The sequence below is a fragment of the Nyctereutes procyonoides genome, unplaced genomic scaffold (assembly GCF_905146905.1).
Source record: "Nyctereutes procyonoides isolate TBG_1078 unplaced genomic scaffold, NYPRO_anot_genome, whole genome shotgun sequence".
In the NCBI taxonomy this organism is placed as follows: Eukaryota; Metazoa; Chordata; class Mammalia; order Carnivora; family Canidae; genus Nyctereutes; species Nyctereutes procyonoides.
The window spans coordinates 22,270,001-22,282,876 of record NW_026575126.1 but is presented as its reverse complement, the minus strand read 5'-3'; the positions used below and the strand labels follow the sequence as shown (position 1 = coordinate 22,282,876).

The 12,876-nt window shown below is 45.7% G+C and overlaps 1 protein-coding gene across 4 annotated transcripts in view; it reads left to right on the top strand.

Moving 5' to 3' along the window:
• Nucleotides 1-12,876, top strand: part of BCAR3 (BCAR3 adaptor protein, NSP family member) — a 136,703-nt gene that overhangs the window by 30,362 nt on the left and 93,465 nt on the right. For 3 of the 4 annotated variants that reach the window (XM_055339597.1, XM_055339598.1, XM_055339601.1), the window contains exon 2: nt 1,264-1,594. In XM_055339597.1, the coding sequence (XP_055195572.1) occupies nt 1,278-1,594 (317 nt within the window). In that variant the 5' untranslated portion in view covers nt 1,264-1,277. The remainder of the gene's footprint in view (nt 1-1,263; nt 1,595-12,876) is intronic. The other variant, XM_055339596.1, reaches the window with a different exon arrangement.

The window sequence follows — 12,876 nt, the reverse complement described above, 5'->3', positions numbered from 1 at the left end:
TTAAGCAATGATTTTCACTCCCAGCTGGCCTCTTTGCAGTGGAGAAGGTGGCCTGTGAGGATTGGGGGCTGCGGGGCTTTGGAACAGACTGCAGAGCAAAGGAACGTTCTGCCCCTAGTCATGCATCAGGCTTAGCATGACGTAGCTGCGCTATTGTCTGGACCAGTCTGGTACCGTGGCAGGCGGGACAGGTTCTGGATCCTTCATGTCTCCAGGGACTAGTTCTAATTGTTATTCAAGCCTGTGGGTTTTTTTCCTCTATATGTTGGCCTTAGAGGTGTCTTGTACAATTTGACTTAGGTCAAAACCATAGTTTGTTTTTCCGGGGGAGGTGAGCGGGTGCTGTCTCTTGCTCAGAGTGGACATGTCTCCGAGTGATCACAGCTGAGCATAACTGCTGGGTCTACTTTTGCATACAACCTAGCACACATTTTCCTTTTCTTTCCGTGTTCTCCCCCCTCTGCCCCCTGTTGCTCTTATTTCTCTTCCTCTCCACTCTCCCCTGACTATGCAGACAACATGTATGTTGCTTAACCCTGCTGGTGGCAGGCAGGTTCCTGAACCCTCTGGGGAACAATGTACATGAATTGCCCCAACCCCAGTGGCTTTCCTCTGCAGCTGAGCCCACTGATGTATGGAGGAGTGACCCACCTCTTGACCCCTGACCCTGGCCCGTCTTGTTAATTAGAGTATTTTGATTTATTTGTAAGCACTAGATCTTTGCCAGAAAAATTCTGCCCCGTTGCCCTGGGTAGCACAACTGAGGGGCTGGTCTGGCATGACAGCCTTCTAGCAGCTGAGGAATTCCAGTCATCTCCACCTGTTCTTATCATTTACGGGGTGGTGGAAAGATGTGAGCTAATTATCGAACATTTATAATGTGTTCTCTAGTGCACTTATAGCGAAACCTTGAGCGCTTCCTCAGTAGTCTTTTTTTGTTAGTCCTGTTGTTCCATCAGCTTCAGTCATCTGAAATAATAAAATGGCCCACGTGCCTCTAGAGTCTCTGAAATAACGTTTCCCCTTTTCCATTGGTGAATCTGCTGCCAACCAGGAGAATTCCTCTCTCTCTCTCTCATCAGAAAAGGGACTCAATATACTTCCTGCTTGTATTACATTTCCCTAGTGATGCCTTTCACCATTTAACGCTCCACAAACCTGTTCTTTTGTTATACGGTACATTTCCATTTCCTTTTGTGAGTAGGAAGTCAGTTCTTGTGATTAACTTAGATTCACACCTTCACTCTTTTCTTTTCCCCTTAGAGCAGTTGAGAATCATGGCTGCGGGAAAATTTGTGAACCTTCCAAGAAACATGCCGGTGAATCACCAATTCCCTCTGGCCTCATCCATGGACCTTCTGAGCAGCAAGTCCCCTCCGGCTGAGCATCACACAGATGCCTATCAGGACGTGTCTATACACGGTACCCTTCCACGGAAGAAAAAAGGCCCTCCTCCCATCAGGTCCTGTGATAACTTCAGTCACATGGGGACCCTGCCCCATTCCAAGTCCCCAAGGCAGAGCTCCCCTCTGACCTCAGCCATCATCCAGGAGCACCCCCTGCAAGACTGGAAAGGTGAAACCTTCACCTTCAGGTGACTTCTTTATTTATTAATTATTATTATTATCATCATTTTAGAGAGCGCCTGGGGGGAAAGGATGGGGGATGCAGAGGGAGCGAGAATCTTAAGCAGGCTTCACACCCAGCACGGAGTCCAGTGCAGGACTCTATCTTACAAGCCTACGCTTGTGACCTGAGCCAAAGTTAAGAGTCAGACTCTTAACTCACTGAGCCACCTGGGCACTCCTTTAGTTAATTTCTTTATTTCCATAAGTGACAATGACTTGGCTTAAAGGACTTTTTAAAAAGGCTTTCTGTTAGGGAATATGTCAGCTGTACAGAGTAGAGCAAATAGTTTAACTCCCAAGGACCCACCACCCCACTTCAGCTGCTATGGGTTCTGGGCTAGTCCCGCTTTGTCTGTATTCCCGCCCACTTTCCTTCCTCTGTAATGGTTTTGAAGTAAATTTCAGCCCCGGTTTTATCTGTAAATATTTTGGTATGTGTCTTTCAAAGATAAGTACTCTTATTTTTATTTTTTTTTTATTTTTTTAAAGATTTTATTTATTTATTCATAAGAGACACACACAGAGACACACACAGAGAGAGAGAGAGAGGCAGAGACACAGGCAGAGGGAGAAGCAGGCTCCATGCAGGGAGCCTGACGTGGGACTCGATCCTGGGTCTCCAGGATAAGGCCCTGGGCTGAAGGCGGCACTAAACCACTGAGCCACCCGAACTGCCCAGTACTCCTATTTTTAAAAAAATATATAACATAAAAAACTAGAACACCTAAAAAAATTAACCATTTCCTAGTATCTAATATTTGAGAGTATTTTTACAGCCAGCTTCCTATTTATCACCAAGTCCCTCAAAATGAAGCACAAAATATATATTTTTTATTATAACATTAGATTCTGAACTATGTCCATCCAATTCTGTAGGGATGCCAAGACGGGTATAAATTAGGACCTGCACCTCCTACAAGTGGAAGTAAAATTTGTTATGGATACATCATCAGGTCAGCTTCAGAATACTTTAGAACAAGGATTGATTGCTCCTGTCCACGAGGGATCTGGGTAGATAAGCCTTATGGTTATCAAAGCTTCTTGTCTGGGTTTGTATGGGCCTGGCTGTGATTAGTTTCTGCTTGTTGGAGCTGGTTTAGGAACTGCTTTCCTTTTCCTGTTGGGGAAGATCAGCAACCTGTGATGTTATCGGGCAGAGAAGGGCCTGGTTCCTTTTGTTGTATCTCCTGGTATCTCTTTCTGTCTAACTCTGTAGCAAAGAAAGCCACTTTGATCCTAGCTCATTTGTTTGCTCAATATCTGTATATTGAGTATATTGCCTATGTTAATGAGAGCACATTGATTTTGTAAGCACTGGTCCTTCACCAGAGCTCTGCCCAGCCCCTCTTAGTATCTTAACTGAAGGGCTGGTCCAACCTTGAAGGTGTTCTGGCAACCAAATCGTTCCAGCAATCTGCCCTTGCCCTTTCACAGGGTGAGGAAGTGTGTGAGCTAACAGGTTAGCAATGGGGCATCTGAAGTGGTATCTTCCCAGAGCTGATATTCTAGGGAAGGACCCAGGTAATAAACAAGTTAATTGCAGATTATATTAAGTGCTATAGAGGAAATCGTGATAGACTGAAGATTTATTGGGCTTGTATCTTTTTTTATAATGTGGACAGGTCTCCGAGGACATGACATTTGAGCTAAGACCTGCATAATGAGAAGGCAGCCATGGAAAGAACTAGAGGAAGATTGTTTCAGGCATAGGGAGAGCAGTGCAAAGAACTGGGCGTGGGGACAAGTCTGGCATGTTTGAAAAAAATCCCAAAACAAGCTGGGTGGCCTGTGGCTAGAGTGTAGCAAGCTGAGAGGTGGACAGTACAGATGTTGGGAGAGAGCTAGGCAGGTAGGAGGTTAGAATTTGTTTTAGGTGTGTAATTGTAGTAGTGTAAGAGGAACATAAGTGAAGGCCCACATATTCTCTGTAGAAAGCATTGGAGAGCCCTGAAAGGTTTCTGACATCAGCTCAGAAGGCTCCCCAGAATGTCCTGGACGTTAGAAAGCCCTGCACCTGCTCTGTAAAATGTAGGTGGGTGACGTCCCCACTCGGAGAGCTAGCAGACAGCCTGCTGATGGCACAAGTCGGCGTGAAGGTACACACCTGTGCACAGTATTGTTAATATTGAATCATTGGCATTTAGCAGTGGTGTCCCCTGCTAAAGGGGCACAGTCATTGCTCCCTCTTATGAAGGTTAAGGGACAGCAAAGAAAAAGAACTTCTGGCCAGCCGCAAATAAGCCCTAATACCAGGCTGCACAAAGTGAAGTCAGAACCAGCTTTTCCCCGACTTACTGTAGCCACTTATTATTTCGCAAGTTAAATATGCTGGGTGCCAGCTCTTGAAAGGGGGGAGCTCCGGGGAGCCAGAGGTGGCGATGGAGTCACCCTTTCTATCTTGAGGAAGTCCTTGATAAACACCCAAGGTCCAAGCCATCAACCTGCCAGGAGTTCAAAGCTTTTGATTTGAAAATGACTTGGACAGAGGTCAGCTCTCTGAAAAAGATCTTATCAGGTGGTGGCCGCAAGTCCTGAGTTTGAAGTCCAGCCTGTGGAAGACATGACCTACACTGCTGGCTTAGGTTTGTTTATCATTCAGAACTACATTCACCTAAAATCACAACTTTTTCCCATAACTTAAAATATCTCATTGTTAAAGGCTAATACAGGAAGTAACAAACGCATGGCCTTCAGGATTATGCTGAGTGGGAAGGTCACGTCAAAGGATCATAAAATCCTAGTCTCCTGCTCCTTGGTCTTATTAATAGATTTTGTTATTTTTAAACTTTATTTATTTATGTATTTGCTCTTTTGAGTGAACTCTGCCCCCAACATGGGGCTCTAACTCATGACCCGAAGATCAAGAGTCACATGCTCTACCGACTGAGCCAGCCAGACGCGACTGTATTTTGTTCACGTAACGCACTTTAAAAACTATCTTGGGGTGTTCCCAATTTTGAGGAGTTCAAAGTACCTTGCATTATTATTTTCATCCTTTTAAATATTCCTAATAAGATTATTAGCTGCCTCAGTTCCTTCTAGGAACAAGACACAGGATCAACAAATAAAGCTTTGTGTGTGTGAAAAGCAAGGGACAAAAGGTATGAGTGAGAACCTGGGGCCTCCAGAGAGGGAGGGCTGCCTGAGGTGCCTCAGCGGAGCTGCCATGAGGCATGAGGGAGAAATAGCATTTCTGTTCCTAATTCGGCCCTTACAGCTCAGTTGCTATGAAAACACCAACCACTCCCCACCCTTGCTCTCTCACTCACACTGCTGGAAGCTGGAAGCTGGAAGCTGGAAGCTTTTATTTTTATTTAGAGATTTTGTTTTTTTGAGAGAGGAAGAGGAAGGGCAGAGGGAGAGGCAGACTCCTGCCCCAGGGGGCCCCTGGGATCATGACCTGAGCTGAAGCCAGACGCTTAACCTACTGAGAAACCCAGGTGCCCCATGCTGGCAGCTTTTAAAGTTAAGAGTTTTGGATCTGTGACACCAGGGAGTAAGACTAGTTAGATCTACTTTTAACAAGATCATTGATTTTTGTGTGTGTGTGGCTTATTTCAGGTAAACTTTTTGGCCTTGTTACTTTTCATGGTGAATTCAAAGGTTAATTCCAGCTGAAGGTGACTTGCCCAGATGTCAAGTCTGAAAACCTTCCATTTTGTCCTTTTTGGTGTTGGCATGATGATGATGGGGCCATCTGGGAAATCCCAGACCCACTTTTCATGGATACTCCACCTATACTTAGAGGGAAACCCATCAGACGCCGTTTTGTCTTGTAAAATACTCTGATAAATTGCAAGTTTGCTGTTTTTCTAACAAATATATTTAGCTCATTAATCATTAAAAAGTCACCTTTATTATAATTGCATATGAATTGAATATCCACTCTGTGGCCACATAAATTATTCTTTCTCTCACATTTTATAGTTTTATTTATTTATTTTAAAATATTTTATTTATTTATTCACGAGAGACAGAGAGAGAGAGGCAAAGACACAGGTAGAGGGAGAAGCAGGCTCCATGCAGGGAGCCCGATGTGGGACTCGATCCCGGGACCCCAGGATCACGCCCTGAGCCAAAGGCAGACAGACGTTCAACCACTGAGCCACCCAGGGATCCCACATTTTATAGTTTTAAAACATCTTCAAGGATATGTTCATACCTGTGTGTGAAAGATACAGCAGATCTTATTTTGGCAGTGGCGGCAGCAGCAGCATTATTGTTATTGACAGTCGAGAAAGTGGTTCAGAGATGTTGAGGCACCTAAGACCAGAATCAAGTGGGTGACTAAGATAGGATTAGGATTAGAACCCAGGAAGTACTATAGGGCCTTCCCTAGACACGGTGCTCCACAGCTTCCCAAGAAGGTTGGCCTCCACTGTGGGCGTCTTCTGAGCTGTCCTATTGTATGGAAAGCTACAGTCCCCAGAGTCTGAACCCAGCACCTTGGACACCCAACTTGAGGAAATGGGGTCTTGGCCACCAAGAGCCAGGCAGAAAGCAGGCCTGGAAGGGAGAGTTGGTCTTTCCTCATTTGGAGAGTGTATCTCTTGGCTTTGTTGTTATCTTGGCTGCCCTTGGATGTACTTGTGGTTTTGAAAGGTGGCCAAAGCGAGACGCCAGGGTGCTCTTAAACCTGCTGCTTGATGTCACAGAAGAAGCCTTTGTTCTGCAGGCAGAGCAAGGCTTCCCCGAGAGGTCTGCAGACAGGATTTCCTCTCGATGTCAGCATTTGTTTGACTGATGTCCCTTTGATTCACTTATCTTCAAGGGTGAATTTTTATTTGAATCTGGGACCTTCCTTGGGCTGAGAGGGGACTGGTTCCTGTTGTTGAGATGTCTGTGTTGTCGGGATAGCTGCAGGATCAGCTCTGGGAGACCATTGCGGGTCCTCTTCCTGCCTGTGGGTACGTGGAGGCATGCATTCCTGGGAACAGCTGCCGAGTGCCTAATTCTTTCGGCCCCTGTGCTGTGGGAGCATGTGGCGGGACAATGTGATGTTTCATTAGCTTGCATGAGTGGAGCTGACTGACTAGTCACAAGTGTTTTAACTGATGGGGGCCAGAAAGTCTGCAGAATTATCCCAAATTAAAATCCAGCGTACTTTCCCAGGCGGTAAGTAACCTACGGTGTCGCAGCGTCTGCTCTTTCAAGTGGAAGCAAAGTGGAAGACATAGGATCTGTGCAGACTCTTCTCAAAACACTGATTTTTAAATATCTAACTCTGGGCTGCGTCAGTGCCCTCACCTGAAAAACTATTTCATTTGTTCCTCTTGAGAGCCACCAAGTTCTGCAACTACTGCTTTCTCCTTAACAAAGCAAGATGTTTCCCCAGACATGCAAATGAATCAGCCTTTAGCTTGCAGTTAATCAGAGGGACCTTCAGTGTGAAGGTCCACATCAAATATCTGCATTTTAGTTATATCTGGGCATCTCTGCTCTCTGCAGATTGGAAGCTTTTTGTGCACAGAGAAAACGTTGGGTGTAGAGTTGAAAAAGTCTATGTACTAGATTAACAGATTCCACTTAATAGAAGGTGCATTTATTGAGTTAGCAGAGTAACAGTTGCCTAATAGCCAAGAATGTCTCCAGGCAGGTTAATAGTCCATATGTTGAATTTTTATTTTTAAAATTTCAAGTTTGTGTTTTACTAACATTTTGAAATGCCTCTTGGTGTGTGAGTGCAGCTGTTGTGGATGGGGTGGTGCATTCTGAGGAATGGTACGTGTTCAGGTCCTGGTGGCCTCTGGTGTGCTGAGCCAGGAGCAGCTGGGTCAGAGGTGAACTCAGCCCCTGCTGGGCATCGTGCACCCCTCCCCCTCCCCCACAGCGGTGGGCGGGGTGGGGGAAGTGGTTTGAGGGAACCTAGGGACTGGGAAATGCCTACAGGCCCACCAGCTGCCTTACAGTGGCCCTCAACCCTCTACTGACAGGGATGATTTGAACCTAAAGGCTGGGATCTGTGCATTCTCAGCTGTTCTGGGGAAAACTGAAAGATTTTTTGTTTTTCAGTGAGTACAAACCGCAACCAAGAAAATCATCGGAGGATTACACAAAGCAGTCCTTGTTGGGTGATGCTGCTTAACATCTTCTCTGCCCCCACCCCCAGGACATAGAAATCATGGTTTAAGAAACCATGCATGCTGTTTGGGAAAGGTCAGGCTTTTGTCTTTGGAGGGTCAGAAACTAGGAGAGCTTTTCACACCTTTCGGTCTATGTAGAAACCTATTGTAAACGGAAGATGCTGTGCTGTCACAGGTTATTTGCATGTTGGATTTGGGAGCCTTCACAGCGTGGCCAGAGGAGCCAGGCTGGAGAAGTTGTCATTGCTGTTGTTGATGGAAGGAGACTCCCGCATGGGGCCTGTACTCGAGTCCCAGGACTGATAATCTGGCAGGCTATGGCCACCCCCAGGCTCACAGCTTTGTGATGCTGCCACCATGCAGTCTGGCCCCAGGAGACTAGCTGCAGGTTGGGTGATCTTCTCCTTTTAAGGATTCTGATGTTACTTAAAAATTATAGAAGTTGGAGAAACCTTCCATAATGGACCCAGCCTTTGTGCCTCCTGGACTATCTGTGATTCCAGATGCACCTGCAACCATAGTAACTGAAGCTAAAATAACTCCTGCTGTGCGGAGAACACACCAGGCTCCTAACCCAGAGATTTCAGTTCAGATCCCTGTTTTTCCACTTACTAAGTATGTGAACTGGGGAAGTTCTAAATTGTAAGATGAGGGTAAAAATACCTCCCTCTGAGGAGTGCTGTGAAGGATCACTAGTCACTAAATATGAAGGCTGCCCTGAATGGCAGAGCTTTGGCTTCTTCTTGGGCCTGGCACCCCCTTCTGGGAGTCTGGGTGGAGCAGGTTACATCCTTGCAGTCAGCTCTCACCTGCTTGCCAGTACTTTATTCTTCTGCCCCAACTCTGCTGTGTGACACCTGACCTTGAAGGCCACTGATGCCTTTGCTGGGGTATTGACCTAGCCATGAAAAGCAAAGAATGCTGTTGGTGACCTTGACATTGATTCAAGCAACTAGACCCAGTAGCTTTGTGACCTTGTGTAAGTTACGTTACCTTTCTGATTCTTCTCGTCCTCAAAGGGTAGCTACAAGGTCTCTATTTAGAGTCCTACGTGAGGATGCTTAGTGCAGAACCTGGCTTGGAGGAGGGACTCAGATATAAGTTTCCATCCTTCCTTCTGGAGGCTCCTAATCTTTGTGTGTAACCTGAGGTCATGTTCATGCCTGCAGCTTCTGTGGGAGAAAGTTTCTCACATGTTGACGAAGTCTGGCTGGAATCCCTCTCTCTGGGTCTGCCCTGAGCTGCCCTACAGCAGTGTGTCTTGGCCACCATTTGTGCTTACAGGTATAATAGCCTCATATTGCACTAAATAAAAGATCAGTACACCGTCATGCTAAGACACAAAACAGAGCCTGTCTTCAGCGGGTTCGCCCAGCCCTTTCCTGCTTGCCCTTGTACTTAATATTAGCATCTTTGCTATTTATTCTTTGGTAAATATTTATTGAGCTTATTTTGTGCCAGGCGTGATGCTGGATACCAAGTACCCACGGAGATTGGAATAGGTGTGGCCCTGTCCTTAGGCTGTGCCTAGTTTATGGGGCATGTAGACAAATGTGTCAATAAATACATAACCACAAGATGAGGAGATGCAAGAGTTCCTTGGATTGGGTGGAGGGAAGGCCTCTCTGGGGGAGGGAACATTTGGAGATTAATATAAAAAGAGAATGTAAAATATTTCATTAATATTTATTATGTTACTATGGATTAAAATGGTATTGTTTTTAAAATATGTTAAATAAGATTGAAATTAATTTTACCTATTTCTTTTCAATTGGCTACTAGAAAACTTAAAATTACATGTTTTCGTATGAATGGATATACACGTTGGAATATTAGTCATCAAAAAGAATGAAATCTTGTCATTTGCAACAATATGGATGAAACTGGAATGTTATCCTAAGCAAAATAAGTCAGAGAAAGACAAAAGACAAATACCATATGATTTCAGTCATGTGCAATTTAAGAAACAAAACATGTGAGTGAAGGGGGAAAAAAGAGAAAGAGAAAAAAACAAGAAACATCCTCTTAACTATAGAGAACAAACTGATGATTACCCAAGGGGAGGTTTGGGGGGGTTGGGTGAAGTAGGTGATGGGTATTAAGGAGGACAGTTGTGATGAATACCAGGTGTTATAAAAAAAAGTAATATGTTTTTCATATAGTATTTCTATTGGATGGTACCGGTCTTCATCTTGGTGTGAGGAGTTTAGGTTTTCTCCTGAGGGCAAAGGGAAGTCTTTCAAGGGTTTTAAGTAAGGGAAAAATGTGATCTGATTCAGTTTTAATTTTTTTTTTAATTTTTAATTTATTTTTATTTATTTATTTTTTAAGATTTTATTTATTCATGAGAGACACAGAGAGAGAGAGAGAGAGAGAGAGAGAGAGAGAGAGAGGCAGAGACACGGCAGAGGGAGAAGAAGGACCCATGCAGGGAGCCTGATGTGGGACTCGATCCTGGGACCCCAGGATAGGCCCTGGGGCGAAGGCGGTGCTAAACCGCTGAGCCCCCCAGGCTGCCCTGATTCAGTTTTTAGACTATCACTTGGTCTCCTTGGAGAGGAGATTGGTAGGGGAGAGGGCCTGGAGAGCAGGAGGTGGGCACAGAGGTAGAGGGAGCAGGTGGAGGTCTGTGCCAGGGTAGTGGTGGAGAAGGTAAACGGCGGTAGATTCAAGATCGGTTTGGTAGGTAGAGTCTAGGGAACTTCCTGAAGGTTGGGAGGATCAGGCAGCTGGGTGTATGAGGCGGGGCCACTTACTGAGCCGGGAAAGACCAGGAGGGAAACAGGGCTTCATTTGTTCAGCTACTTTTTGTTTGGTAGATGGCAGAGAACTGAGACTTGTCTTTAGGATGTGCTAAGTTCAAGAGGCAGGCATGCCAAGTGGAGGTGTTAACCAGTCGGCGTTATGAGCCTGGAGCTCTGGAGAGCTGTGCTCAAGGCTACAAAGTTAGGAGTTGCATAGAAGTGAAATTAAAGCCATGGAAGCAGAGGTCCTCACCAAGGGAGAGAGCTATGTAAGACATAAAGGGAAGGGACCCTAGGACCCAGCCCTGAGGAACCTCACCACATCTGTTCCAAGGAGTCAGTGGTGCGGCCTGAGCCTTGGGTTTGGAAGGGAAAGAGAAGGGAGGCAGGAATTGCATAGAGGTACTGTTCAAAGGAAAGTTTTTCTTCTTAAGATGAGAGACACAACTCAATAGGAAAAGATCTAATCTTCTAAGCATGTAATAAAACAAAACACATTTTTTCATTACTTGAGTCTTTTTAGAAAACGTTTTTGATTTAATTAAAGCAGACATGTCCCCAGGGCCACCCTCCCTGTGGGCTTGTGTCAGCAGCATGGTGATTATGCTCCTGCGCTTTCTTCCCTGCTGGGTCCCACACATTCCCTGGTGACTCTGGACAGAGGAGGTAAATGGACGACTGTGGTTGACATGCAGGCTTTTTGCCTGAGGGGTGATGGCTGCTTTTCCAAGGTTCGGGTGGGCAGCCACCTGGAAGGCAGGTTGAGGGCATATGTTCTGTCTGTTTGGCTCGGTAAAATCTTTCCTTTTAGAGGTCTTGAGGACGTTATCTCAAAACCACATGGCTTTTATTCTGCCTTTGAATCAGTTGAGAAGAGACCTTTATAGACACACTGTTCTAGAGGGGATGAAGCGCGGCTGGGGGTGGGGTGGATGGGACTGGGAGAGGGAAGAAGGGCAAAGAGACACCAGCCAAACAAAGCATCTGCTTTTATCAAAAGTGCTGTGTTTGGGCTCAGACAGCCCGAAGCCTGATGAGTCACTGATGCCAGACCCTCTCTGCCTGCCAAGAGACATACTGGCCTTGATACAGTTTTTCTTATTCTTACTCTATTCAGTTTGACTGACTCCTGCCAAGTTAAGATATGAGCTATAGCTCTTGGCTTAATGCTGTCACTAGAATTCTGCTGAGCACAGGTTAACCTATGACCGTGTCAAATTTTTATCAACCAGTACTGCTTTGTATTAGTCTCGGATTCCTGTCTAGACTCACCAGAGTGTAACATGTGGGATATTTAAATGATGCTGTTTACACATGATTAGGGAATCTGCCTAAGGAGATGGTTTAATTGCCATTCTGTTAATATATGTCATGAGCACACTTAGCAGGCATTGCTGTATTTTCAAATGAGATAGAAATGGACTCATAGAAGCAGGAATTGGCTGCCGAGGTGAGAGAAGCAGGCGTAGTACCCAGGCCTTAGAATCTCTGATAGCCAGGGAGGGAAATGGGTCCTTATCTACAGTGTACCCTGGGCATTAAGAAGAAAGATTCCCAAAGTTGAAGGAAATGATAAAGCTGATCGCACTGTCCGAGGCTCTGAAGGGGAATCACGGTTGAGGACAGCCATAAATAGCGTGCTGAACACAGTTCAAAGGAGGAAGAGGTATGTGACTGCCCAGGTAGTTCTTGGTTTAACACTGCATCTGCAGGACTGTCTGCAACTGGACTGACTGGTTTCCAGGATCCCCCTAACGCGGTGTGATGAGCCAGGGCCATTCTGATGAGTTCATCCATGGGTATGTTGAACATAGACCATGTCCCTGGCTTTGTGCTGGAGGGGTAGAGCTTTAGAGGCAGGCCAGGGGCTGTGTGTTTGTGTGAGGAGTTCATAGCCCTAGGAAAAAGGGGTGCCCCTTTTGAACCATCCAACCTCGCCAGCATCTGTTCTTTCCATCTTCTTTGTCCCCGATCTAAACTTCACATCCATGGGATTGCCCTTCACATCACTCCCTAGTTCTAGAAACAGTTCTTCTCTTGACCTTTGACCTTAACATATTTCCACGTATCATGTTTCCAGTATGCACATCCTTGACTGGATGATCGAAGGTTGTGCTTTCTAGATAACCCTTCCCTTGGGGCCTGCCTGTTCTGTGTGCCACCGAGTCCTCTGTGTCATCCTGGCCTTGGACGCAGGCCCAGGAAAAGGTTGAGCCATGCGACCCATGCAGCCAAGGACCATACCAGAGGGTGGCTCTGGGCTACAAAAGAAACAGAGCACAGAGCAAGCAGAGGATTGTGAAAAATGCTAAGGGTAACACAAAGGGCTTTCAGGAGTTATGTTTGGAACAATAAAACCAGAGAGAGGGGGATGGGACAGAAACCAAACTGCTGAGCCTCCGTTCGGCTTGCATTTTTTGT